The following is a 27554-nucleotide window of genomic DNA, read 5'->3' as shown; positions in this document are numbered from 1 at the left end:
TATAGTATATTAAGTTATATTAATTTTATTTTATGTTTCTTTATAGGGCACTCTTTAATTGGGGCCCAGGTCTGTTGTGTGACCCCCACCATAATTTTGTTTCTTATTTTACTTTTTGAAAGTTTAATAAAACAAAACAAACCATGAAGACCACTGATGCTTTGTTATTGTTCAAAGAAATAGGCCAAGACATTTTTCATAAAAGGAGAGATACGGTGGTGCTTGAAAGTTTGTGAACCCTTTAGAATTTTCTCTATTTCTGCATAAATATGACCTAAAACAACATCAGGCTTGTACAGTTATATGGGGGCTAACACCATCTGGGCCTGCTGATTTTCCTGCATGGAGTCTCTTCAGCTGTCTTCTCACTTGCTCCTCGCTGATGATCGGTGTGGAGGTGGGGGAGGGATGAAGATGTTTCTGGGGGCGGGGTACTCAGCCAGGGGTCTGTTGAGGAGGTGCGACCGAGATTCTGAAATGGAGATGAGGTTGGGCAAGAAGAGGCGGGGGAGGGGCGAGAATGTGAAGTGTGTGGTTGTAGCCATCCCGCAGAAGAGTGGTGGTGGTGGGTTGGGGTCACGCCATCAAATCTGTTGAAATAAAGATTCAGCTCATTTGCCGTTTCCACATTGCCATCCTCTCCTTCATTGCTGGTTGGCTTGTAACCAGCGATGGTCTTCATTCCACTCCACACCTCTCTACACCGGTGGGTAGACAGCAGGTGTGTTATGCTGCATGAGCAGCAGTTCAAATAGTTGCAGTCTGCTGGCTTTATGTGCCTCAGAGGAGTCTTCTTTATTATTCCGCCCATGTTGTGCTATGCATCAGTTCCACTGGAAGCAAACAGCCCCAGAGAATTTTAGCTTCTAGCAGAAAAAAAAACCCAGCACAGACATGTTCAGAACAACCAAATGGGTCCAGACATGAAACATTACACTTTTTAAAATGACATTATAATTGTTATTTGTAGAAATGTGTGAGGATTTGGTTGGGAAAGGCGTCCTCCACCCTGAAACTCCACTCCAGTCCAGGTGGTGGCGCTAACGCGTCCAGTAGCTGCTTCTCCAACCGACAGAAAACACTGGAGAAGAAAAAGAAGAGGGAAAAAGAAAAAAACCGCTGCTTCCGTGAACCGCATCAGCCCCTCGGTTTATAAAAATAAAAGCACGTTATTGTGTCTGGCTCTGAGGATTTAAAACCCTGAGGTAAGTTAAACTGAAGGTGTGTGGTCGAATCCCAAATACAGTTCCACTTCCTTGTTTTGGTGAACTCCGTTCAGTATGAAATAATGCCGTGTGCACCCTAGATAGTGCACTATTTATCCACTCAGGAGAGAGCTGTAGTTTGGCTAACCTGTTTAGTTGTATGTTTAAAGTATTTAAATAATCTTCACTTAAAGCTCACGTTATTTTTTTCTAAATTGCAACTTCCAACTTTTATTTCTCAAAATTCCGACTTGATTCCTCACAGGCTTTTCCCCCCTCTTTTTTATTTATTTTATTTTAAATATTTTAAAGCCAATCAGGCAGCCTCACCCCCTCTGCAGTGTATTAAGCAGAAAGCTTTACACATTGAAAATGAAGATGGATGAAATCATAGGGGACTGTTTTAGGCATGGTTTCCCCAACCGAGAAATCTTGTTACTGGAAGAAGCGTATGGTGTTGAGCTCTAAGCCTCTGATCCCTGGAGAGAGAGAGAGAGAACTCTGTCTAACGATGAGCTCTGGCAGCAACGAAACTTCTTACTTTAACTCAAGGCTAAAGGCCCAACTCGCAAAGCTCTGTGTTCTGTTTCCGCGCTGGTTTTATTCTTAAAGTTAAAGTGCCCAGGAGTGATTTGTGTCTCCACTGCTCTGATGCTTCTTTCAGGAGGTTGGTCTGCTCGCTGCGATTCTTCATCCGCCATGCTGTCTTCTGTTCACAAAACCAAAAAAAAGTTGCATCTGTAAGAAGTGTAGATTGTTGGCTGAGGGTAATCCTAATCGCGTCATAACTGATCATGATTTAGCTGAGTTCATGTGGAGAGTTTGGCCAACATTATTACCTCTGCTGAGGAGGTTGTGCATTCAGTGCAGTTTATTGTCCAATACATTGACTTTATTTGTATAATCCTTTTAACAATAGGCATTATCACAAACCAGCTTGACAGAAAAATACAGATTTTAATTATATGACTTAATTAGCACCCTGGTATAATGATGACACTCGCACTTTAAAACAGACCACTCGAAAATTGGAATGTAAATGGCATCAAACAAAATTGGTAGCCTTCAAATTCGCGTGGAAGGAGAGCTTCCTGAAGTATAGAAAAGCTCTTAGTGCTGCGAGATCAACATATCTCTCCTCCCTAATAGAAGATAACAAAAATAATCCTAGATTCCTATTTAATACTGTAGCAAAATTAACCAGGAATAAGTCCACTATAGACGCATGCACACCTGCAGTATGTAGTAGCAACGACTTTTAATGAATTTTTTTCAACGACAAAATTGAAAATATCTGACAAAAAAAATTCTAACTACTAATTTAAGGTCAGGCAATTTAAGTAGCCCTGTAGTTAACAATATAACTATTATATCAGCAATTAGAATGTTTTACTCCCCTTATACAGGGCTCGACATTAACGGTTGTCCGCTTGTCCGGGACAAGTGATACTTTATGGCTACGTTCACACTGCAGGCTGAAGTGACTCAAATCCGATCTTTTCGCCCATATGTGACCTGTATCCGATCTTATATTGACAATATGAACGACACAGATCCGATTTTTTCAAATCCGACCCAGGCCGTTTGGATATGTGGTCCTAATTCCGATTCCTATCCGCTCTTTTCATATGCGACTTCAGTCTGAACCGCCAGGTCGCATTCATCCGACTTACACGTCATCAACAAGCCACAAACGTCACTATTCTGCGCTGAAGTAGGCGGCGGGTCTCTCAAAAAAAGTTACAACAACATGGCGCATGACATCAATGCGAGGGACGCTTCGGGCTGTGAAGGTTCTGAATCTTCTCAATGGAAGGACGCAGAGGTTAGGGAGCTGATTTCCATTTGGGGGGATACAGCTATTCAAGCTAGATTGGATGGGTCATACCGCAACCGGGCGGTTTTACTTCCGTAAACAGTGGCCATGCTCACTGAGTGTGACATCGCCGTATCCTGCAATGCGCATGCGGAACACTTTTAGGTCGCTTTTCGTTCATACTGAGGATCACATACAAGTCGCATATATTTGTTAATGTGAACGACCTCACAAAAAAATCGGATTTCACAAAAAAATCGGAATTGAGCATTAAGCCTTGCAGTGTGAATGTAGCGTATGTCGGACAAGTTCAGGGTTCTCCACGGATTGAAAATATAGGGGGGTGGGGGTCAATCGGATGACCTTGAAACAAATTTACATAAATTTACATAAATTTACATATTTCATTTGCATAAAACTTGCATAAAATACTCTCAAATAGTAATCATTTAGAATAGAGGAATCAATTGGACTGGTACAAAACACATCATACATCAAACATTACACACTTACACATCATATTCAGACACATTGTTTGAAATGGAACTGGAAAAAATATTTTTTTTTATTTATCAAACTACAAAAAAAGAACAGAAAAGTACAGAAAAGTTTTTGTATTAACTATATTCACACTGCTCCACAAAAGCTGACATTGTTTGAAATGGAAATGTAATTGCAGGCACCACTGGGGAAAAATAATTTTTTTTAGAGAATAAAGTACATTGAAAAGATGTTTTAACTATATTTACACTGCTCCATGGCTATATTTACACTGCTCCATCCATGTTCACCAGTTAACAGTCTAAGAAGATAAAAAAGAAAAATGACATTGTAATTTAAACTCATTCATACAGACTCAAGCAAAATGCATTGTAATAGTTACACAGCCTAACATGATCTCTAAAGCCTAGGTTACAACCGGACGTACAATTTTTTGGCCGTGCGATTTTTTTGGTGTTTCCCAAATCGCTGCGTTTTTTTTTTTTTTTTTTTGTTCATGGAGAAAGACGCGCATTGGCCGTAAGTTTGTCTTGCAACCTGAAAAAAAACGTAAGCGCCCGTAGAGTTTGTTTGACATGACAAAGAACCTCTGCGGCCAGTCTACGGCTCGAAAATCAGCACGTCACATGCGCGCCCTCCGTGCGTTACACGCGCGCCCTCCGTGCGTTTTTTGCACGTAGACCGGCTGTAGGAGCACGTACGGCCGGTTGTGACCAAGGCTTGAAATATGGTTGCACAAAATGCTTTGATATTTGAAAGAAACTAACTCAAAATTACCTGCTTTCCTCTTTTCCTAAACATCCACTTCGAAGGTGATCTTCCTGTTCCTAATGCCTGCCCATAGTTTTGCAGCTTTGTGAAAATCAAACTCCTCTGGTGGAGGCCCCTGGATTGGAACGTGCAGCAACGTGCGCAAGAACAATGTGTCAAAAACGCCGAAGTGTGAAACGCTTTTCTTAGACTATAATCGTCAGACTGACTAAACTAATTGCTGGTAAATGAGTTTCACACTCGGGTGTTGTCGCGTTGTCGGTACTCCAACAGAGAAAGGCTATCTGTCACAAAGAAAACAAAGGGACGTTTCTTCCTTTTGTAAAGGGGTGGCAGAAATTAAACGGGGACGGGAATCACAGAAAGGGGGACGGCCCGCACCTCTAAAACCCCTCGTAGAGAACCCTGAAGTTCATCGTCTCAGTTACTTGTCCGATCGGACAAGTGCCAAAATACGCCGATATTCGGGTTACATATCAAATTTCAGTTTATTCACACAATTAATTGTATGAATAAACTCGACATATTGTTTTGATGAATCGCCGGATGTTTCTCTTCGGAAAGAGTGATGTGCGCATGCGCAATATTCCACTCGTGAAACCAACCAATACCGCTTTGTGTATTTGAGCTGAAAAGTAAACAGTCGTTTACCAGACCCTCCAGGATTTCGCGATGTTGCGATTTTCAACTTCAACGCAAATTCAACCAATCCCCGTGAATTCAGGGCGGTGTTGCAATTATATCCAATCACCGCAACTTTCCCACAAATTTGACCAATCGTTGGCGTTGTCTTGAGGTGACATCGACAAACTACCTTCCGCCTTACTTCCGTGTTTCCGTTCAAGAGAAGCAGCATGTGTGAGTCAGTGTTTATATAGGCTTAAATTCTGTTACTGAAAGTGTTATGTTTACAGTGAAAGACTGTGCGCACTTTATTTTTTTACTTAATACAATAAATTAATGGATGCCAACATTTTTGCCAAAATGGTATTTTATTTTCCATTGTTTAGGCAGCTTCAGCATCATACTGTGAGATTCTGTTCAAATTGTTTTTTTTTTTCTTCGATGAAGCCTGAGCCATTTATTTTATTAGTTTATAATTATTGTTTAATTTAGTCTTCAGGAGAGACTGCCTGCACACAGTACTAGTATTAAGGTTTTTTTTTTTCCTTACATGAAAGCTGAGGCATTTATATTATATTTTAAGGTAACTTCATGTTGTGCTGTGAGGTTCTCTGCACTTTAACTTTTGAACCAGCAGGTGCATTTGGATAAGTAAAGCCTATTTTTCTGCATTTTTGTAGTCCTGGTAATCTTTTATATTGGTAAAGTTGTTTATAGGACCATTTCTCAGTGTCTGTTTTTTTTAATCAATAGTTTTTCAGTAATAACTTAATATTTAACATATCACTCAATTTTAATCACAAAAAGAGAAAATCGCAACAATTTCTTGCAACTTTCACTTCCTCCCGCAATGTAATCGCAACAAAAACCTAAAAAACACCGCAACTTTCATCGCAACCATTAAATACCATACAGGAGTCACAATGAATAATTAGACAACAACAATTAATCAGTGGAGGATATATATTCAAAGTTAATAATTTAAAAATGAAAATATACTGTATAATTTTAATTTTCTGGTTTTCAATTTCTCATAAATTAATGATTGATTGAGTCCAATTTTTTTCTGCAGTGAATAGATTGTGTAAAAGTAATTCTGGTGAAATTAGTTTATTACAAATAGTTTTTTTTGTTTTTGTTTTTTTCTCAAATTTTTCTTTGGACAAGTCAACTTCACATTCGCACAAGTAAATTTCCTTTCAACTTGCCCGACAGGACAAGTGGTTTCAAAAGTTAATGTAGAGCCCTGCCTTACACCCCTTTTCCACCAAATCAGTTCCAGGGCTAGTGCTGGTTCACAACTCGTTCAACTTGCGAGCCAGCTGAGAACCAGTTTGCTTTTCCATAGCTCAGGGTGCTAAGGGGAGCCATGTCCGTTACGTCGCTGTATACATCAGTTACGTCGCTGCATTTGCATAAACCTTGGTGCGAATATTGAAGCAACAACAACATGGAGAAGAAGAAGCAGCAACAACAATAATGGATGACTTCGCGTTTGTACAGCTGCTGCTTCTCGTTGCTTAAAAATGGCGACCTTTCGTGGTCTTGCTATTGTTGTTGGTCTTAACAACTCCGAGGAGCAGTAGAGGTTCAGCATCTCGATCCCAGGACCGACATGTAACTCAGAGGGACAGGTTTTGGGGGGAGGGAGAGAAAACACAGGTTGTTAGGTATGCCCAATGTCACCTGACTAAGTGTAGGCAACAGGTGTCAATGTCTAAAAATGACACAAGTATTAAGTCTGTGTGGTAGGCTCGCAGAGAGGAGAGTCCTGACATCAGGCATAATACACAGCAATGGCATGTTAATCTGGTTAAAAAATATCATGACCTGCTCTGGCTGGATGCTTGATTGGGTGATGGGAGCACACTCCTCAGCAATGAGACAGTTGGACTTATAGATCAGAGTGAGTGCAGGCAGATGCAGATGGGACCCTTAGGGCTGGCCAAGACAATTCAGTTACATTTCACTGGGTCTGGGACATGCGACAGAATGTCTGACTGCTGATTCCCTGCAGGCTACGAGAGCCAGTCGAGGTCTCCACCAAAAGATTTGGGCCATTTTCAAAACATTGTACCAATTACGGTAAAGAAATGAAGAAAAAAATTTTGTCACTCTTTCTTTCTATAAATGTACAAAAAGATTGCCGATTGATTAAAATCAAGTCCTATTAATCAGCAAAGCTAGATTCCTATTTTTTATAAAAAAATTAATTTTTCTGAAATTGTGGCTTTCTTTACTGTTACCATACCAAAAAAGCTTTTATTATATTTCATCTGGTACACAATGACTTAAAATATTTTAAATTCAATTCTATTTGCCTATTTGGCCCGGAAATCTAGAGAAAAACAGACATTTATGCCTGATTTTCTCTTTACCGTTACTAGTTTCTTTACCGTTACTAGGAATGGTAATGGTAAAGAAAGTATATGGTAACGGTAAAGAGGTGTCTCATTTTCTTACAACACAGCATGACAGTTATGCTTTCAAATAATTGCTCATATTTCATCACTCAAACTTAATCAGCAACTACAAATAGTTTCTATTTGATCACTGATGTCTATAAGATGATCTGTGCATCACGGTAAAGAAAGTATATTTGTGTGACATGAGTAACTAATGAAATGTTTTGCTCACCTTTCAGCCTCCACTACCTCAAAAAAATTCAAAATGGAGTCCCAACATCCTGGCACTTCAGGATGTCGAACAGCTCCCTCTTTAGCAAGCACTAGGAACTAATTATTTTCAAAAATGTTTTTGGGTAACGGTAAAGAAACTAAAGTAACACAACAATATTTTTTGAATTTATAAAAAAAAATCAGATAATGTACTCAATGCTTTTGTTTAAACACTTAGTTATTTTTGTGAAAAATAAAATTTACTCCTGAGTAAGTTCAAGAATGTAAGATATATTTATGAATAATTAGTTTTTGCATTGATAACGGTAAAGAAAAATTATAACATAAATCACTCATTTTTCTTATTAAATAAGATAAAAACTTCAGTATGAAAATTTAGAGGTTTTTATTGTCTATGCAGTTATGTGAATCATTTTTCAATTAAACCCCTCTGTTCTGATGAGAAACTGAAAAATAAGTGAAGACGACTACTTTACCGTAATAGGTACATTTTTTTTTTTTTTTAAATGGCCCATTTCCTGTTAACTCCATGTAACTCAGAGGGACAGATTTGGGGGGAAGGGGGAGAGAAAACACAGGTTGTTAAGTATGCCCAATGTCACCTGAATAAGTAGGAACAGTATACTGTACATATTGCACTGAGTACAAGCACTGAAGTAAATGAACTGCTTCTAAAAATAATAAATTCTTCTGGTTCGTGGTTGGCTATGTACCCAAATCCTTTAAACTTGCAGTTATCAAACCCCTGATTAAAAAAACCTGGCACTGATCCCTGTCAGCTGTCCAATTACTGGCCAATATCAAACCTCCCCTTTATCTCCAACAGCCTAGAAAAAGCTGTGGCCCAGCAGTTATGCTCATATTTACATAGGAATAACGTCCATGAAATGTATCGGTCAGAATTTAGACCTCATCATAGCACTGAGACAGCTCTGGTTAAAGTAGTAAATCAGGGTTTCTCAAACTTCTTTGCTCTGGGGCCCAGTAATGTTAGGCCTTGGTGCCTACGCCTCTGTGCACCCCCTGACCCCCCCCCCCCCCCCCCCCCCCCCATACACACACATCGTGTGCACCTCCATAGATGGATGAATAGATACATACATACATAGTTTATTATTATTATTATTATTATTCATTTTATTTTTTTTGTTAGTAGTACTTGTTACAAGTAGCAGGCTTATACCAGCATAACAATATTTTGGCTAAATAAGACCTAACAGGAGTGCATTGGCAGAATTGTAGAAAACTGCCAAATGACCAGTAACTGTCCAAAGATATGCCATAATAATAATTTATTATTATTAATATTAGTAGTAGTAGGCCTATTATTATTATTATTATTATTATTGTTGTTTAGGCCTAAACTATTATTAAACAAGGGAAACTAACAGAAGTGCTTTGGCTTTGAGATTATTGCCAAATTACAAATTATATGTAGGCCCAATAATTTGACATTATTATTACCATTTGCGTAAGAACCATTAAACCAAGATTTTTTTTTTTTTACTTTTGTGTTTGAGATTTTTTTTTAAACTACATCTTTGAACTTGAAGCACTGCCAAACAGTGCCTCAATAACATATACACACTTATAAAAAGGTCTACCAGAAACATGGGACCTCAAACCGAGAACCCTAAAGACCCACTGTAGCCCTAATACTGACTGATTACACAGTCCCAGTATGAAGAAGGGTGAACTGAACGTAGGCTACGTGCTGACTTTTAACCTCAAATGACAGGCCCAGTCACCCACAGAGATTTGGTAAAAGAAAAGTCAGCATTCTAATGCGAAGGATGTGCCTGCTTTCTCACCACTAACAGGTCGAAACAAGGAAGACGGTGACAAGGCCACTCGGAGCGTGTTTTCTGAGTTGAGCCTGTTTCGGTATTTTGTCTTTGTGGCTGTCAAATGTGAAAATGCGGTCTCGCAGAGGTATGTTGAATGGAAAGGCATCAGTGTTTTCACTGCCATCTCACTCAGCTGGGGATATTCATCACAGCATGACAGCCAGAATTCAGACAGAGAAAGTCGACCAAATCTCGACTGCAGACCAGCATCGCACGAAAGCTCCAGAAGTTTATCCTGCACCACAGGTGGCAGAGCGCTTGTTTCTGGGTTGGTGAACGGATCTCTTACCCATTGCTTTTCCGTGAGATGGGATTTTGAGGGGAAGTATGAGTCAACATGATGCAGTGTTTCGGTAAGGTGTTGCGCGATCACTGCCGGCACCTGCCCCAAATCCACACCATCAGCCAGAGACGACAGACAGCCGAACATGTCAAACACACCTCTATTAACTCTGTAGGTCCAGACTGAGAGCTTCTTTTTGAAAGCCATGATTTTATCATTGGCTTGAAAAATGTCACACGCTTGGCCTTGTATCGACAGGTTTAGCATATTGAAATGGTCCAGGATGTCAGAAAGATAAGCTACCTTTATAAGCCAAGACTGATCTCGCAGGTGATGGGCAAGATTGGACCGTTTATTAGTCAAGAATGCCTCAACCCGTACACTCTTCACCACTTTACCCCGTGACAGCCAATGAACCACAGAGTGCAAGAGCAGATGAACATGATCTGCACCTATCTCATCACACAGAGCTGTAAATAGATGGGAATTTGTCGGATTGGCCTTAATGAAGTTCACTATTTTGACCACTTGATTTAAAACTTCATGAAGCTCTGTGGACAGGTGTTTAGAGGCAAGTACCTCTCGATGAATAACACAGTGCGTTGCCTGCACTGATGGTGAAACGGCTTTTACCCGAGCAACAACTCTGTTGTGCCTGCCAGTTATAGCTGCTGCCCCATCTGTGCAGACACTGACGCAACGCCCCCATATCAACCCATGCCCAGAGATGTACCCATCAAGCATACGGAATATTTCTTCAGTGGTTGTGGTCCCTGGAAGCACCTTACAAAACAAAAAATCCTCATGAAACCTGCCCTCATGAGCATATCTGATGTAGACCAGAAGCATAGCCAAGTTCGAGAGATCTGTGGTCTCATCCAATTGAATGGCAAACCAGTCAGATGACTTCGCTCTTTCTAAAATTTGCATTTCGATGTCTGCCGCCATATCATCAATTCGACGACGGATTGTGTCATTTGACAGAGGAATCTCTTTTACTCTGGCTGCAGCAGCCGGACCCAACACCTCACTACAAGCAGTAACAATTCAATTCTCTGTATGTCCTGCACATATGGCATTATTGATAATAAAGTTGACTTGAACTTAACAATCGAAGGCATAATTAGCTTCTCCTCAGTTGTGAAGGGTGCCTGACATTTGGAAATGTGGTGTGAAATCATGTATGATGCCTTTTGTTAGCTTTTCATTCTCGGTCAAATTACTTTTCAGCACTTTAGTTTGGATGGCCAATTCATCACGTTTACTTCTGAAAAAATCCTCTGATTTATCCTTGAGATGCGAATGTTTAGTTTCCAAACGCTGGCGTAATTTGGATGGCTTCATAGCATCGTTGCTGAGCATGGTTTGGCAGATAACACAGATTGGTTTCAGGGGACAACTATCACTTGAAATAAAGCCGAATTGTATGTATGAAGGGTCATTATTGCGAGTGAATGGGCGATGTTTTTTTGCCTCTGGCTCATATTATGTATCTGCACTGTCAGATGGACGCTTTTCCAAAGAAAGAGTCAAGAGTAGTTTGCTTTGAACATGCCATGATATTGCTCTCATAAAGCGTGTGTGCGTGAATGACTGGACTTGGGACAGAATGAATGAATAAGTGCAAATGTGCAACCTCGCGCGGGCGGGAACGCTTAACATTCTAGAATGGGGGGAGGGACTTGTGCTACGTGGCACACAGTGACAAACACTGAGAGCAGAGCCAGCCAATTGCTCTTCTACATAATCTGATTGACAGTGACCAGTAGTTTGAAATTATAATACTGACTACTAGTGCAGAGGCAGGCTTGCGGACCAACGGTAATCATCTCACGGACCGGTACCGGTCCACGGCCCATAGATTGAGAAACATCGTAGTAAGTGACCTACTGTTGGTGTCTGATCAGGGCTGTGTCTTGCTGCTTGTGTTACTTGACCTTAGTGCAGCATTTGATACCATTGATCATTCCTTTCTTTTGGATAGACTAGCAAATGTTGTGGGAGTTAAGGGAATGGCCCTCTCCTGGCTCAGGTCTTATTTAACTGATCACTGTCGGTGTGTTGATGTAAATAGTGATTTTTCTAGACATACTGAGGTAAAGTTTGGTGTTCCACAAGGTGCTGTCTTAGGCCCACTGCTTTTTTCTCTATGCATGTTATTTCTGGGTGATATTATTCGTAACCATGGTATTAGTTTCCACTGTTATGCTGATGACACACAGTTGTATGTTTCTGCAAAATCAGATGAGACACCAGCTTAATAGAATTGAGGAATGTGTAAAGGACATTAGACACTGCATTGTTCTCCACGGACTCTTTTAAAGTGGCGCACCGCCACGTTATAATTCTGGCCCGCCACCCTTCCTGTGGCCAAAAAAAAAGAGAGTAACTTATCTAGATCTATCCTTGCGTTACACTACACCGCACTACATTACACTATACTGACACATAGTAACGTTGGAAGCTACAAGCTGCAGCTAGCCAGCAGCTAAATAGCTTTGCTGGTGTACACGCAGGTTGTTTGTAGCGTTATCGTCTTTTCTGACCATACACAGTTACAGTAATCATATAACAGTGCACACACACACACACACACACACACACTGGTTAAGTTCAGGTCTTTTATTTTATGTATCTGTGATTGTGTAGGCGAAAGCTGCATTTTCCCGCTGCTTCACTGTGTTTGTTTACTGCAGGACTTCCAGGTTCCTGGGTCAAAGGACCCGAACTACGGAGGCCGGGGTGGCTTTGTAGTGCCAGTCTCGGGCACGCGTACCAGCTCTTGCATGGATTGTAGTAGTTCCACCCAATTAACATTTAATTATGTGTATTGTAAAAAATGTATGCATTTATTGTAATTGGGTGTTTTGTTTATGAATTATAGAGATTATTGGCTGCGCTTAGACCTGAAATTATGTAAATGTATGATTTATGCAATGTTGGTAATATAAAGTAATTGATATCTTCCAGTGGGTGGGGACAGGCCACTATATCTAGCCCTCTGAAAGGAGGTGGACAAGTTGGGTCATGGTGCTGTCTGTTATGTAGTAGTCCTGTAATGTGCATGTCATCAGGCGGTGCAAACATAGTGCAATACAGTATTCTGTTTTGTAGACAGTTTTTTAAATTTTTTTTAAATAATTACTTGAACTTTTATTATTATAACTTTTGTGTTAAATTTCTGCTGCTACTTTGGGAACCCGGTAGGGTTGTGCCGATGGACGATATCATCGCCCATCGTCATTTATGACTAACCATCGCGATGGATAGTAACCATCGCGATGCCACGCCCCTTTTTTGTCAGAAACATGCACTGACCTTATTTAGGCCTGTTGACCTAAAAATTTAGCAGGATTGCACGGTAAATGATCAAATCACGAATATAACTAATATGCATTAGAGTTTAAGTAGTCAGACATGACAATTAAAATACTGTGTGGCTACAAATAGGACTAATTAGCCTATTATTATATTATTATTATTATTATTATTCTATTATTAATAGGCTATTATTATTTATATCTTTAGGCTATACCTTGCCTTCATTTTTTTTCTACATGTCTGTATTAATGTTAAATATTTGAGCAAATAGAATAAGCCTGGTCGTAGTGTGTCGGTAAACATGCTCATTGTCAACTGTATGACGTTCAACTTCAGCGAAAGCATTAACTTTGCAGTGCAAAATGAATAGGCATGAAGGTGTTTCTTTAAACACGTTTATTAAAAGTTGAACAACAAATCAAGGTCAAGATAACGGAAGGTATACACGAAATGCTGCCACAACGACAGAACTTTTAAATGGCTATGCCATTTTTACTGCAAAAGCTTTAAAAGACATCGTCATGCAGTTCACTATATCACAGCAGAACAATAAAGAACCAGAGAACATGGGTATAAGAGCAAGCAAAATAATAAAACAAACAGAAAACATGGCTTCCCGAAACGCGCAAAAAATGTAATAACTTAAAAGGTTAAGAGAGCCGTGTATTCCAACATGTTTAAATTTCAATGTTTCTGGCCAAAAAACTAACATGTTAACCTTCTCTGGCTTTAATAAGCTGCGGATTGGGGTGACTACACTACCCGCGGTGCTGAAAACTCTTTCTGACGGCGTGCTGGTAGCGCATATGCACAGACATTTTCTTGAGATGTTTGCCATTAACGGAAACCTGCACTGATTATTTTTCCACCATATCAGTGGATCCTCTTCCCCATCGATTGCACTTTCCTGCAGGTAGATGGCCATTTCTGCTTCAGCTCTTTGCTAGTCAGTGAGCGTGGATTCTCTGGCTCCCCTCTTCCCTAAAAGGCTCCCCAAAGACGCCTTCTTTTTTTGGGGCACTGCCGCGGCGCTTTCTCCCGTTTCCTCTTCTCCGCCTTGTGCCGGGCCGGGTGTTGCACTTGAATGAATGATTTCTGCCACGACCTCTTCAATCAGCTCACATTTTGTACAGCAAAGTGCTTGGGGGCTCATGTGGTCGCCTCTGTACCTGGGGTCAAGCAGTGTGGCTTTACGCAGCATCCTCTGAATGGTGTCATCATATCTGCGTTCCATCTGCTCCAGGACAACACGCTTCAGGTTGGCTGTCAATTCGGAATCATCATCACATTTCTCCAGCACACTTTCTAAATGGCCCAGCATGGGTACCAGGGAGGACACAGTTACATAGTTTTCCCCAGAAAGAATATCTGAAATCCGCCACTGGCTTCAGCGCCTTGTTCACCGATTCTAGAACACTTGTGTCCTGCCATGTCAGCTGGGGCAGTGGGCGGCGGCTTTTGTCTTCAGCAAGCACACGTTTGATGGCTTGTGCTTGCTCCAGTATTCTTTCCACCATTTGCTGTTTTGAGCCCCATTGTGTGGCACAATCCTGTCAGTAAAGACACAGGCCTAGTTATCCACTTTAAGTTAGCCTAATGTCAATAAGCTGCACATTAAATGATAAAATAATCTAGCCTATATTTGGCCCTGAATATGCTAATTATTTTAAAAGCTATATAATAATTTAAATACTATTTAGTTGTTAGAACTGTTTAAAATATTACCGTGATCAATGAATGCTCAGGGAGGTTCATTTCCACCTGCGCTTTCCGAAGCTCATTTCGCCGTAGCCAGCTGTGGGAAAAGGCAGCGTTGACAGCTCAGCAAACTCCAAAAGCGTGGTCTGTGCTCGCCTTCTGTTGCGCCAGGGATTTGTTAATGGCCAGGTTCAGGTTGTGGCCAAAGCAACTCAGCCATTGCCATTTCAACTGCCGGATGGCAGCAACGATATTCGCCCCATTGTCAGTGGTTATGCAGGCGATCCTTTTCTCCTGTATGTTCCACTCCATGATCGTGCTGCGCAGAGCATCCTCCAAATTGTCCGCCGAATGCGTCCCTGGCATGAAGCTGGTCTGTAGACATTTGGACTGCATTCTCCACTCTTGGTTGACATAATGTGCGGTCACTGACATGTATGGCATCGTTGCAGCTGGACCACATGTCAGTTGTCAAGGCCAAATATTCCACCTGACCCAGCTCGGTTGCAATGCCACTTCTTATCTCATTGAAAAGACTGGGTACAGCCGTATTAGAAAAATATTTGCGACCTGGCAACTCGTACTGCCTGTCAAACGTGTGTAGCATGGCCTTGAAAGTGGGCTTCTCCACCGTGTTGAACGATACCATTTCTTTGGCCAGGTAGCGAGTCACAACACCTGTCAGCTCCCTCCACCTGTCACTGTCAGTTTTATATTTAGTGCTTTTCGCAAACATCCCAGATATGGTCGGTTGCGGTTTTTTGCAAGGCCCTGTATGCACGGACACATTGAGGGTCGCATATTGTTCAGGATGGTGAACACGCAGGTGATCGCGCAAATTTGTTGTCTGTCCATCTTTGACACGGACCACAGATGCGCAAATCTTGCAGACACATTTGTTTATGTCCTTTGGTTGCCCACGCTCATCTGGTTCAAAACCAAAGAAATTCCAAATGGGCGAAGTCGTGCCCTTCTTTCCAACCAACTCCTGCGTCATAGTAGGCTGCCAGCTGTTCAAGTGAAATGAAACGAGCCTTTCTAACAAAATTGGAAGCTTTTAATCGTTAACATTAAAATTTCAAACGGAATGGAACGACAGCTTTTTATCACGCGCAGCGCGCCAAAGCCCAGGAAGAGTATTGATTAGTAAAATAAAGTATATAGTTTTTAAAATGTATTACCATTAAATTATCGTTATTAGTAGATTATTTTTATGTAGGCCTAATTATTTATTTAGTGTTACAGTTAAGTAAATAAATATATATAGTATGGGATAGTGACATTCTCAGTGCACGGGCCATTCAAAGGCAATGGAAGGGTTTTTTTTTCCTTACACATTAAAGCCCGGGAAGTCTGTAGTATCAATACCAAGTAGCTTATATACTACTGTTATTTTATAATTATTAATTATGTTTTTATATAGTATTAAATTTGGTCATGAATTCCGCAAATCACTCAAACCCCCCCCCCCCCCCCCCCAATCCTCAGACGATATCATCGTCCATCGCATTGTTTCACTGTAAACATCGTCATCTGCCAATTAAGGAGACATCGCCCAACCCTAGAACCCGGACCCAATAAAACATCTTGTATTAAAAGTTCTATCTTTGGCCGTTGTCCATCATTGTCACATTTAAGAACCTACGTGACACAGATATACGAGGGCATTCTACAGTTAAAACGATAGAAATTTTACAGGTGCATCAGTCTCAACTGAAATGTCACTGTAATGAGTCTCATATTGACAAAGATATGTACAGTAAGTGTGTTAATTTTTTGTAAAATGATTTTAACAATGATTTGCCATTTCCTATCCATTTATTGGCCAGTTTCACTGTCAAAAAGCCCAGTCCATCAGCTTCAGGGGGGCAAACCCCCGCCTCCACCTTTTTATTTTTGAAAAGTGGAGAACCCTGCACTGGATGCTTATTAATTTCCTTCTGCTTAAAGGGGAACTGAAGGCAATTTTTTTTTAATTATCAAAGTTCTATTTCTCATATTGTAAAATGCATTTCTGACAGCTATTTTGTCACTGCTATAGCAAGTTATGAGTTTGAAATATGCCATGTAATATATCAGTCCATATGTCAAAGCAACGGCTGTAAACGAGATTCACTGAGACCTGTGCGAAACTTTGTGGGATGGAAGTAAAACGTCCAGCGGAAATCAAAGTGACCAACATCTGCCAATGTTGTCAAAAGACGTGCTCCCTCCTTCGAATGCTGACATAATCAAGCCGGAAGTTTTCCCTGTGTCCGAAATCGCTCCTTACTCACTTTATAGGACACTATATAGTGGGGACGCCATTTTGTAGTGCTGTCTGAAATCTTAGTGACGACTGTGTGGGAAATGCGCTCGGTATAAAATGTATTTATCACAAAAAACATGCATGTATTTATTATTTTGAAAACCCACCAGCCACCTGATCTGGCACGTTTTAATTGTTTGACAGTAATGAGGTAAATACCAGTGCGACGGACTAGTCCTTATCCTGTTGTCTTTCCAACTCTTCGCAGTTGGTTCGAAGTCATATGGAATAATCTCTGTGTCACGTATGCGAGGGAGGCGGATGTATGTGCAGAAGTATACAGTTTAATAAAGTGCAGGGGGGAAAAAAAACAATCCAAAATGACAGACATAACGACTCCGGGACCTTCAGGATCCAAAGTGTCATCGCCTGGTCTGCAGGCAACGCTAGCAACTGAATGAACTTAATGAGCACTGTTAGACACGTTATAAAATACAACAGGAATGATGTGGATGATATTGACGGAAGATACCGTTCAACAGAATAAGTGAGTTTTCTTGGTGTCTTTCTAGTTCAGAAAGTTTAGTCAGTCAGCAGCACAGCTAGGCTCGGACCTGGCACTATGTTGATGTTGCTAACATTTGCACCCGGCAGCGAAAGTTCATAAAATGGATAACGGAAAGTTCATAAAAATTGATAACGGTAATGGATAACGGAAAGTTTTTATGATCCATCCTGATGCCCTATGTCTGGTTGGAGTCTCATCACATCGCTCCTGTAGAGGATGGCTCCATACAGACAGTTGAAAGTCACACTTGGAAGATGTTCTGGACACTTATAGTAATGCTTTTATGGCTGAGGACTACAGTTGACCTGCTAACTTTAGGACTGCAGTTGTCATGAACAGTTTTGCACTCCTATCAATGAAGAGTTTATAACATCAACGAAACAGACTTCATGTTAAAACTGTCATCACGTTGTCTGTTATCACCCAACTGAGGATGGTTTCCCTTTTGAGTCTGGTTCCTCTCGGGGTTTCTTCATGTCATCTGAGGGAGTTTTTCCTTGCCACTGTCGCAACAGGCTTGCTCATTAGGGATAAAATTAGCTCATGTTTAAAGTCATTAAAATTCTGTAAAGCTGCTTTGCGACAATGTCTCTTGTTAAAAGCACTATAAAAATAAACTTGACTTAATAAATGTATCCCTAATGAGCCAACCTGGGGCAACGGTGGCAAGGAAAAACTCCGACATGACATGAGGAAGAAACGTCAAAAGGGAACAACTCCTTATTTGGGTGATGACAGATTGCATGATTATAAATAACTCGCTGCTAAAAGTGTGTCCTATATGGTCAAAAAATGCCATTGTATAACCAGGAAATTCATTTGAGTTTTAACATGAAGTCTATTTTGTTGTCGTTATCAACTGTTCATTGATGGACACTTGAGTGCAAAGCTGTTCATGACAACTACAGTCCTAAAGTGTATGTTTTGACTGTCCATATGGATCCATCCTGCATAGGAGAACAGTGATGAGAACCTCAGCTAGAAGTAGGTCATCAGGATGGCTCAGGGGCTGTACATATGGGGTCATCCTTGCAGATGTGAAGTGATGAGAACTCCAGCCAGAAGCAGGGCATCAGGATGGATCAGGCAGGTCCAAAGAGCAGGAGAGGTCAGCATCACTGGTATCCCAGGAGTGACATGTAACTCGACAGAGAGAGAATGAGAGAGGCAAATTGTTAGGTTTGCCCGTTGTCACCTAATGGTTAAAGCATATACGCAGAGCCATGGCCTCATTTTTGTTTATAAATGCCTTGAGACCTCAAGAATGGCACAGGAATAGTTTTAAGCATCAACAATAAATGTAATATAGTAATTTTTACAATTAAAGTGATTTATATAGGTAGTGGTCTGAGTGAATGACCTTGACATCCATAACGTCACAACAGGAAGCAGGGCTCTACATTAACTTTTGAAACCACTTGTCCTGTCGGGCAAGTTGAAAGGAAATTTACTTGTCCGAATGTGAAGTTGACTTGTCTGAAGAAAAATTTGAAAAAACCCACAAAAACTATTTGTAATAAACTAATTTCACCAGAATTACTTTAACACAATCTATTCACTGCAGAAAAAAAATTGGACTCCATCAATCATTAATTTATTTATGAGAAATTGAAAACCAGAAAATTAAAATTACAGTATATTTTCAATTTTAAATTATTAACTTTGAATATACATCTTCCACTGATTAATTGTTGTTGTCTAATTATTCATTGTGGCTCCTGTATGGTATTTAATGGTTGCGATCAAAGTTTTGGTGTTTTTTAGGTTTTTGTTGCGATTACATTGCGGGAGGAAGTGAAAGTTGCAAGGAATTGTTGCGAATTTCTCTTTTTGTGATTAAAATTGAGTGATATGTTAAATATTAAGTTATTACTGAAAAACTATTGATTAAAAAACAAGACACTGAGAAATGGTCCTATAAACAACTTTACCAATATAAAAGATTACCAGGACTACAAAAATGCAGAAAAATAGGCTTTACTTATCCAAATGCACCTGTTGGTTCAAAAGTTAAAGTGCAGAGAACCTCACAGCACAACATGAAGTTACCTTAAAATATAATATAAATGCTGCAGCTTTCATGTAAGAAAAAAAAAACTATTAATACTAGTACTGTGTGCAGGCAGTCTCTCCTGAAGACTAAATTAAACAATAATTATAAACTAATAAAATAAATGGCTCAGGCTTCATAGAAGAAAAAAAAACAATTTGAACAGAATCTCACAGTATGATGCTGAAGCTGCCTAAACAATGGAAAATAAAATACCATTTTGGCAAAAATGTTGGCATCCATTAATTTCTTGTATTAAGTAAAAAAATAATGTGAAGTGCACACAGTCCTTCACTGTAAACATAACACACTTTCAGTAACAGAATTTAAGCCTATATAAACACTGACTCGCACATGCTGCTTCTCTTGAACAGAAACACGGAAGTAAGGCGGAAGGTAGTTTGTCGACATCACCTCAAGACGACGCCAACGATTGGTCAAATTTGCGGGAAAGTTGTGGTGATTGGATATAATTGCAACACCGCCCTGAATTCACGGGGATTGGTTGAATTTGCGTTGAAGTTGCAAATCGCAACATCGCAAAATCCTGGAGGGTCTGGTTAACGACCGTTTACTTTTCAGCTCAAATACACGAAGCGGTATTGGCCGGTTTCTCGAGCGGAATATTGCGCATGTGCACATCGCTCTTTCTGAAGAGAAACATCCGGCGATTCATCAAAACAATATGTCGAGTGAGATGCTTCGGAAATCGTGTGAATAAACTGATAAATTTGGTATGTAACCTGAATATCGGCGTATTTTGGCACTTGTCCGATCGGACAAGTAACTGAGACGATGAACTTGTCCGACATAAAGGATCACTTGTCCCGGACAAGCGGACAACAGTTAATGTCGAGCCCTGAGGAAGTCTATCAGTCTCGTCACCATTTCCTCTATACTAAAACACAGAGCTGACTGCAACTCCGATCCTCCATTTTGAGCTAATTTATTGCCATGCCACATAGATATGTTGCTGGCTGGTGCAGCAGTATGACAGAAGCTGGATTTACGTTACATTCATGGCCGAAGAATGTTCAAACTGCAAAGATTTGGAGGCGTTTTGTGAGTTGTTCATGGGCACATTGGGCACCTACTCAGTGGTCTCTCCACTGCACATTTTACTGAAGACTCGTACGAAACCTCTGATCTGTTGAGGAGCATTGGCTATAAGCCCGTATTGAAAGAGGCTGCAGTAGGGCTGAACGATCTATCGTTTTCGACCGAAAATCGCAATCTCAGACAACACGATTTTGGGATCGTCAAAGCCGCGTTTTTTCTCAGTGCTCCTAAACTGACCCATGTTTTGTTTCATCAATAATTTCACACATGTATGCTCTGCGTATTGCCCCAGCATGGTGTAAAAACACTCTGTGTCACAGCCTCTCTGTCTCTGCTTGCAGCGTGCGGGTGGGGGAGGGGCTGCTCTCTCTCTCTCTCACACACACACACACACACAGGAGGGAGGGGCTGCTCGCTCTCTCTCTCTCTCTCTCTCTCTCACACACACACACACACACACACACACACACACACAGGAGGGAGGGGCTGCTCGCTCTCTCTCTCTCTCTCTCTCTCTCTCTCTCTCTCTCACACACACACACACACACACTCACACACACACACACACACACACACACACACACATATATATCTACATACACACACACACACACACAGGAGGGAGGGGCTGTTCCCTCTCAGAGAGACTCAGGTTTGTAGCTTCATGGCAAATCTCACATTCACACAGTACAGTGCAGCTCCTGCAATAGCGACTACTGCGCGCATTGCATCTCATCTCATTATCTCTAGCCGCTTTATCCTTCTACAGGGTCGCAGGCAAGCTGGAGCCTATCCCAGCTGACTCACTCTCACAATTTCCCATAGGGGAATTGTTGGCTGTAGTTATAATTTATAATGCTTATGTACATTCTTTTACAAAAGTGCAATATTTTGATGCTGCTGAGCCATTGATCAACCTTTTTTTATGTCTGATATGTTGTAGATGGGAAAAGTAAAAGAAGCAAAAGTTTACTTAAGAAAGATGGCTCTCTATTTTTATTTTAAGTTATTATAACTTGTTCCTCAGGCACTCAATGTTAATAAACAGGCCTACATTTGAAATCTGTTGACCTCAGTTTTCATTCTTGCATTAGCTTTATGGAATTAATTGTATTAATTAATTTGCACTGAAACTCGATTTAAAGAAAAAAATCGTGGTCGAAATCGCAATATCTGCCAGAAAAATCGCAATTCAAATTTTTCTTAAAATCGTTCAGCCCTAGGGTGCAGTATCAACAATTAAAGAAAACTACAAGAAAAGGAAAGTATTTATTTATTTTTAAAGGAAAGTGAGTTCAGTTGCACCAGACGGAACGGGAAGGAACATATCGCTCGGACAGTGACCTCCCTGCAGTTGTTGCTAAAACCGGTGACATCCCGTTCTGTCCTGGGTTTTAGTAATTGCCTGAGCTGAGCAGTAATGGCGGAATACACAGTATGAAGAAAACAGTGAATGAGTGGAGAAGCCATCTTATTTCTAAACTGGATATTGCTGCCATCTCACCCTTACGTGGAAGAATTGAATGAACAGAGAACTGAACGAACAACTGAAAGTCAGATTGTTTCAAAAACAATCGGTCACAAGATCGGCCTTCAAGAAGTGAGAACACAGACGGGTAAGGTCCGACTCTCATCTGGATTAAAAAAACAACACGTTTATGGGCAATTCCATGTAAATGTCAACCTCACCATGCGAAAATAAAGCAACATGTAATACATCAAAACCACTCCCAGAGATCTCACCTAGGCCTGTATTTTACAGATGTGAATAAGTTGAACCAATTTGTAACCAACCTAATATGTCACTGTCAGTCTTTCTTTCTTATAATGTAAAACCCAAGCTAAAACCAACTTTGATCATGTACAATTCTATATTATTGCCACAAGCCACAGAAATGTATGATAAAATCCACAAAACAGCAAAACAATAGCCATCCTAAATATTAAAGAACTTTGATAGTTTTAGCTGATATTTAGAGAGTTTTTCAAAGGGTTATGGTGGTTAAATTGCTGATTTTCTAAACATATGCCATGTCTATTTCAGACGCGTCACATCCATAACGCTGACTTTTCCTTCCGAAACTCTGCATGAAATACAAAATATTTTAAACAAAGATTTTTTAATATTCACCTTGGACCCCCCTATCAAATGGACATCTCCATTTCGACATTAGGTTTACAATTTCAGAGTTTGATAAAAATGTACAGTCACCCAAGAAAAGTGATACTTTTTCTGTCACATCCATAACGCATCTTTTATTGGTGTTTTCTGGCATGCCCTAGATGTACTATGGGAATTGTTCTTGTTCTATCACTTCTCCAGTATGGTACAGCCTTAAAATATGCAACACCTGTTTAAATACTGGGAGACAATAAAACATGCCCTGGGTCATTTGTTGCCATTTGGAGTTCAAGTGTCACGTCCATAACGCTGGAATTGCTCTTATCTGCATTTAGATTAATACATGTAACTTGTGTGTTTAGATTCCCGGTATAAGATTTAATTTGCTTCAGAATGTGATTGTCTCAGTTCATCTGATTACTTAATGAGCCTTTTACGTTTTATCAGTGAAAATGCATGCATGTACATGTATGTTGCATAAGTTATAACACCCATCCTGTTTTAATGAGTCAACCCACAATTAGTGAAGTCAAATCAGTCTTAGTTGAGCAAGTCGGTAACGCTATTTCTTACTTTCACCATAAATCTTTATTTATATGACTTTGGTCTATAGCTGTCAAAGGCCCTGGCCTTAAAACCGGTTACCGCAGTGATGTCATGCACTCAGACATTCTAGCTCAGCGGGGCAGCTCGAATGCCAAATTTGTGGTCGAATTTCTCTCTCAGAAATATAAATTTTTTTATTCCCATTTATGCAGCATACAAGAGTCAAGGATGGAGATGCTATCCGCTCCGAAATTTATTTAAAAATAAAGGTTCTGCGTATCTCCTTTAAGAAAAGTGTACGTCATGTTCTGAGTGTAAGCAGGGACTCCGTCAAGACCAACTATAACAGCATAGCATACTTGCCAACCCTCCCGATTTCGGCGGGAGCCTCCCGATTTTAGCCTCCGACTCCCGATCATATTTGTTAAAAACTGGATAATCTCCCGGTTTGGGGAAATCCCTAGCGCCAAGTTAAAAATACTCCCGATTATGTCCATTGAGAATCGTATGAGAAACACTGCTGACGTCAACTGATTTTTAACCAATCAACGAACTGAATGACAGTCACTTCCGTAATGTAGGATTCACCCAGGCTGTCTGACATTTTTTACAAGCAGTCATTCATCATGGCCACTAAACCCAATACCAAACGGCAAAAATATGAATGCAAATCCCAGGTTGCATGGGAGAATGAATTTCCATGGATAAGCAAATGTTCGACCAGCCAGTTACACATTTTAAGGTAAAGATACCTTAAATCAGAATATAATGGACATTTGAGTGTGAAATTAAACTAGTCTTCCGTAGCATTTCAGAAACAAACTGTACAACTTCTAAAGTGTTTAGTGAAATTTTGCAGGACAGAGAATGTGTTGGGTGAGTGTATTTGAATAGTGTGGGAGTGTCTTAGTGCTATTTTGAATTTATGTTTGAAAGTTTTAAGTGAAAGTTTACAAGTGAATTATCTGGAAAGGGATTGATTTTGATCGAGTTTTGAGGTTTTAAGTGAAAGATTACTAGTGAGTGTATTTTGGTCGTACTAAAATTTTGCATTGGAGTTAATTTCTTTGTGGAGTATATTTTGATAGTATGGTAGTATTTATAGTGCCATTTTTAAATTTTGTTTTAAAACTTTCAAAGTTTGCAAATGAGCAAATTCCTTTGATGCATTCCGATAGGATTTTGATAGGATTTCTAGTGCTTTTCAAAAATTCTGTTGGAAAGTGTTTAGTGAGAGAGATGCATTTTAGTCGTACTAAGACAGTGCAGTATTTATTTAATTGAGTTGTTAATCTCATCTCATCTCATCTCATTATCTCTAGCCGCTTTATCCTTCTACAGGGTCGCAGGCAAGCTGGAGCCTATCCCAGCTGACTACGGGCGAAAGGCGGGGTACACCCTGGACAAGTCGCCAGGTCATCACAGGGCTGACACATAGACACAGACAACCATTCACACTCACATTCACACCTACGCTCAATTTAGAGTCACCAGTTAACCTAACCTGCATGTCTTTGGACTGTGGGGGAAACCGGAGCACCCGGAGGAAACCCACGCGGACACGGGGAGAACATGCAAACTCCACACAGAAAGGCCCTCGCCGGCCACGGGGCTCGAACCCAGGACCTTCTTGCTGTGAGGCGACAGCGCTAACCACTACACCACCGTGCCGCCCCTGAGTTGTTAATATTTTGGTTAAATCTTATTAAAATTATTTAATTTATATGAGTGATTCCACGCTTATGGGTACTGAAATGGGGACATGAACTTATTTTTAAAAATTCACCTAAAACCATTTCTTTTTTTACCATCAGGTCACAAAACATGTAATCTTTAATGAATGATATGTTAAAAGATAACTTTAATTTTCTGAGATGTAATAAAAACATATTTATATGCCAAAGTCAAGCCTATGAGTTCCAAAATGATGTCTGTTACATTACTTCTGTTACGATTGTCCATCTCGCGTCTGTTACAAATTAATTACAATCTAGCTATATACCATGTTAATCTTATTGAAAGAATGTGTATGTTTATTCTACTACACATGTTTATTAATTATATTTGCTAAAACATCACCTTCCTATGTTTCAAAAAGCCAACCAGTCTTTTTACATTTTTGTATCAGGCAATGTCATTCTATTGGTGTCAAACATCATTAAAAAAAGCTGATGTAGATTGCTACGTTAAAAAAACCCTCACTGTTATATTCTAATATATCATTACTTTATCTATACATAATAAAATACAGTTATAAAATAATTCTACATTGTTAAAATTGAGAATCTATATGTCCACAACACTTCTGTTACGTTCTGACTTTGGCATATAAATATGTTTTTATTACATCTCAGAAAATTAAAGTTATCTTTTAACATATCATTCATTAAAGATTACATGTTTTGTGACCTGATGGTAAAAAAAAGAAATGGTTTTAGGTGAATTTTTAAAAATAAGTTCATGTCCCCATTTCAGTACCCATAAGCGTGGAATCACTCATGTATGATGATATTAGTTCTCTGTATTTTTACATGAGCTTACAGAAGGAAAACACATTTGATGCAATCCAATAATACTTTCATTCACTGTGACTATTTTAAGAAATGATAAACATTCTTCTAAAGCATCGCTTGTGTTATTTTCTGTGGGTCTCTGTATGGATACAATATTCAGGCAGGAGATTTTTCAGCTCAAAATCTGATTTAAGCAGACTTCCCTTTCATTGTTATTATATTAAAATTCAAGACGAGCATTATTTCAGATTTTTCACTCTGAGATCTCTCATGCCTGATACATGAATCCCGTAACCTATAGTAATTGATAGAACAATATCAACAATTCAGAAACTCTGTATACATTTCAAATGGTTTGCAATTAATTGGGATCCACTCTTTTTGTTTCAACCGCGCATCATACCCTCATCCAATTGAAAATGTCTTTCACGCACTTTTCTCCCCCATGAGAATTTTGAAAAGTTGGCAAGTATGGCATAACTAAAAGGGAAAGCCAGAAAGTAACATGAACACGACGGAGCCCTGGGACATAAAGCAGCAGCCACTACACCATCAACAAACCTGAGTGAACGTGCGAGAGTGGGGTGGGGTGACAGTATCCATACATCTCAGTTTACCAAAACACCCTGAGGACCTTCCAGACCTACTCCTTTACCTCATAAAAAACCTATTAACAAAAGGCTTGACTAAAAAGATGCGTTTTCAGCCGAGACTTAAACACTGAGACTGTGTCTGAGTCCGGAACACTACTTGGAAGGCTGTTCCATATTTGTGGGGCTTTGTAAGAAAAGGCTCTGCCCCTGATGTATCCTTCACTATATGAGGTACCAGCAGATATCCTGCAGCTTTTTATCCAAGTCAGCGTGATGGGTCATAAAGGACCAGAAGTTTGCTCAGGTACTGTGGTGCGAGATCATTCAGTGCTTTTTAAGTCAATAGTAGTATTTTATAATCAATATGAAATTTGATTGGGAGCCAGTGCAGTGTGGATAAGATAGGGGTGATGGGGTCGTATCTTCTAGTTCTAGTAAGGGCTCTTGCTGCTGCATTTTGAACTAACTGGAGGTTGTTTATGCTCCAGCTGGAACATCCAGACAGTAAGGCATGGCAGATTCCACAGAAATTGTTCTCATTAGATAAGTTTTCTTGAAAAGCCTTAAAAAAAAATCTCTCACAGTTCAGGGGGGAATGACAAAGTCCTACTGCTCCATTATACCTAATGCTTTTATTTTATTTTTATATGGGCATACTTTGGTTTGAATTAGAATCTTTTTATTATTTTTTAAGTAAATCAAATTTATTTACTTTAATCACCAAACCCGAAATTAGAAACCGCACAGAGATAAAATCATTTGAAAAATGCAGTAAATTTGATGTCTCTCAAAGATAGCTACTATACACATTAATAAGTAGCAAAAAGTAAAAAAAAAAAAAAAAAGATATGCTTGCTTTCTGTCCTCAAGTTGCAAGTTTTCCGTCCATGTAACATTAGCACGATGGTCGAACTTTTTTTTTTTGCATGTAGTCCTAAGTACAGGCACTTCTGTCTTGTCAGAGTTAAGCAGAAGGAAGTTAATAAGTATCCAGTGTCTAATGTCCTTTATGTATTCCTCAGTTTTATTAAGTTGTTGTCTTATCTAGCTTTGCAGAAACATACAATTGTGTGTCATTAGCATAACAGTGGAAGCTAATATCATGCTTATGGATAATATTACCCAGAAGTAACGAAAATAAAGCAGTGGA

General features: G+C 39.8%; 1 protein-coding gene across 4 annotated transcripts in view; it reads left to right on the top strand.

The window, feature by feature from the left end:
* Nucleotides 1–1095: 1095 nt before the first annotated feature.
* The window catches only part of LOC132865868 (zinc finger protein 883-like), a 105946-nt gene continuing 79487 nt past the window's right edge, over nucleotides 1096–27554 (top strand). The window contains exons 1-2 of one of the 4 annotated variants that reach the window (XM_060898375.1): nucleotides 1096–1205; nucleotides 22029–22246. Coding sequence is in view for 1 of the 4 variants with exons in the window: in XM_060898377.1 (XP_060754360.1) it covers nucleotides 1857–1872 (16 nt within the window). In the remaining 3 variants the exon portion in view is untranslated. Of the gene's footprint in view, nucleotides 1206–1530; nucleotides 1873–17365; nucleotides 17501–22028; nucleotides 22247–27554 lie in introns of those variants that run through there. The other 3 variants (XM_060898374.1, XM_060898377.1, XM_060898378.1) reach the window with 3 other exon arrangements.

This window comes from Neoarius graeffei, chromosome 18 (assembly GCF_027579695.1).
Source record: "Neoarius graeffei isolate fNeoGra1 chromosome 18, fNeoGra1.pri, whole genome shotgun sequence".
NCBI classification, from domain to species: Eukaryota; Metazoa; Chordata; class Actinopteri; order Siluriformes; family Ariidae; genus Neoarius; species Neoarius graeffei.
This window is presented reverse-complemented; position numbering and strand designations above follow the sequence as displayed.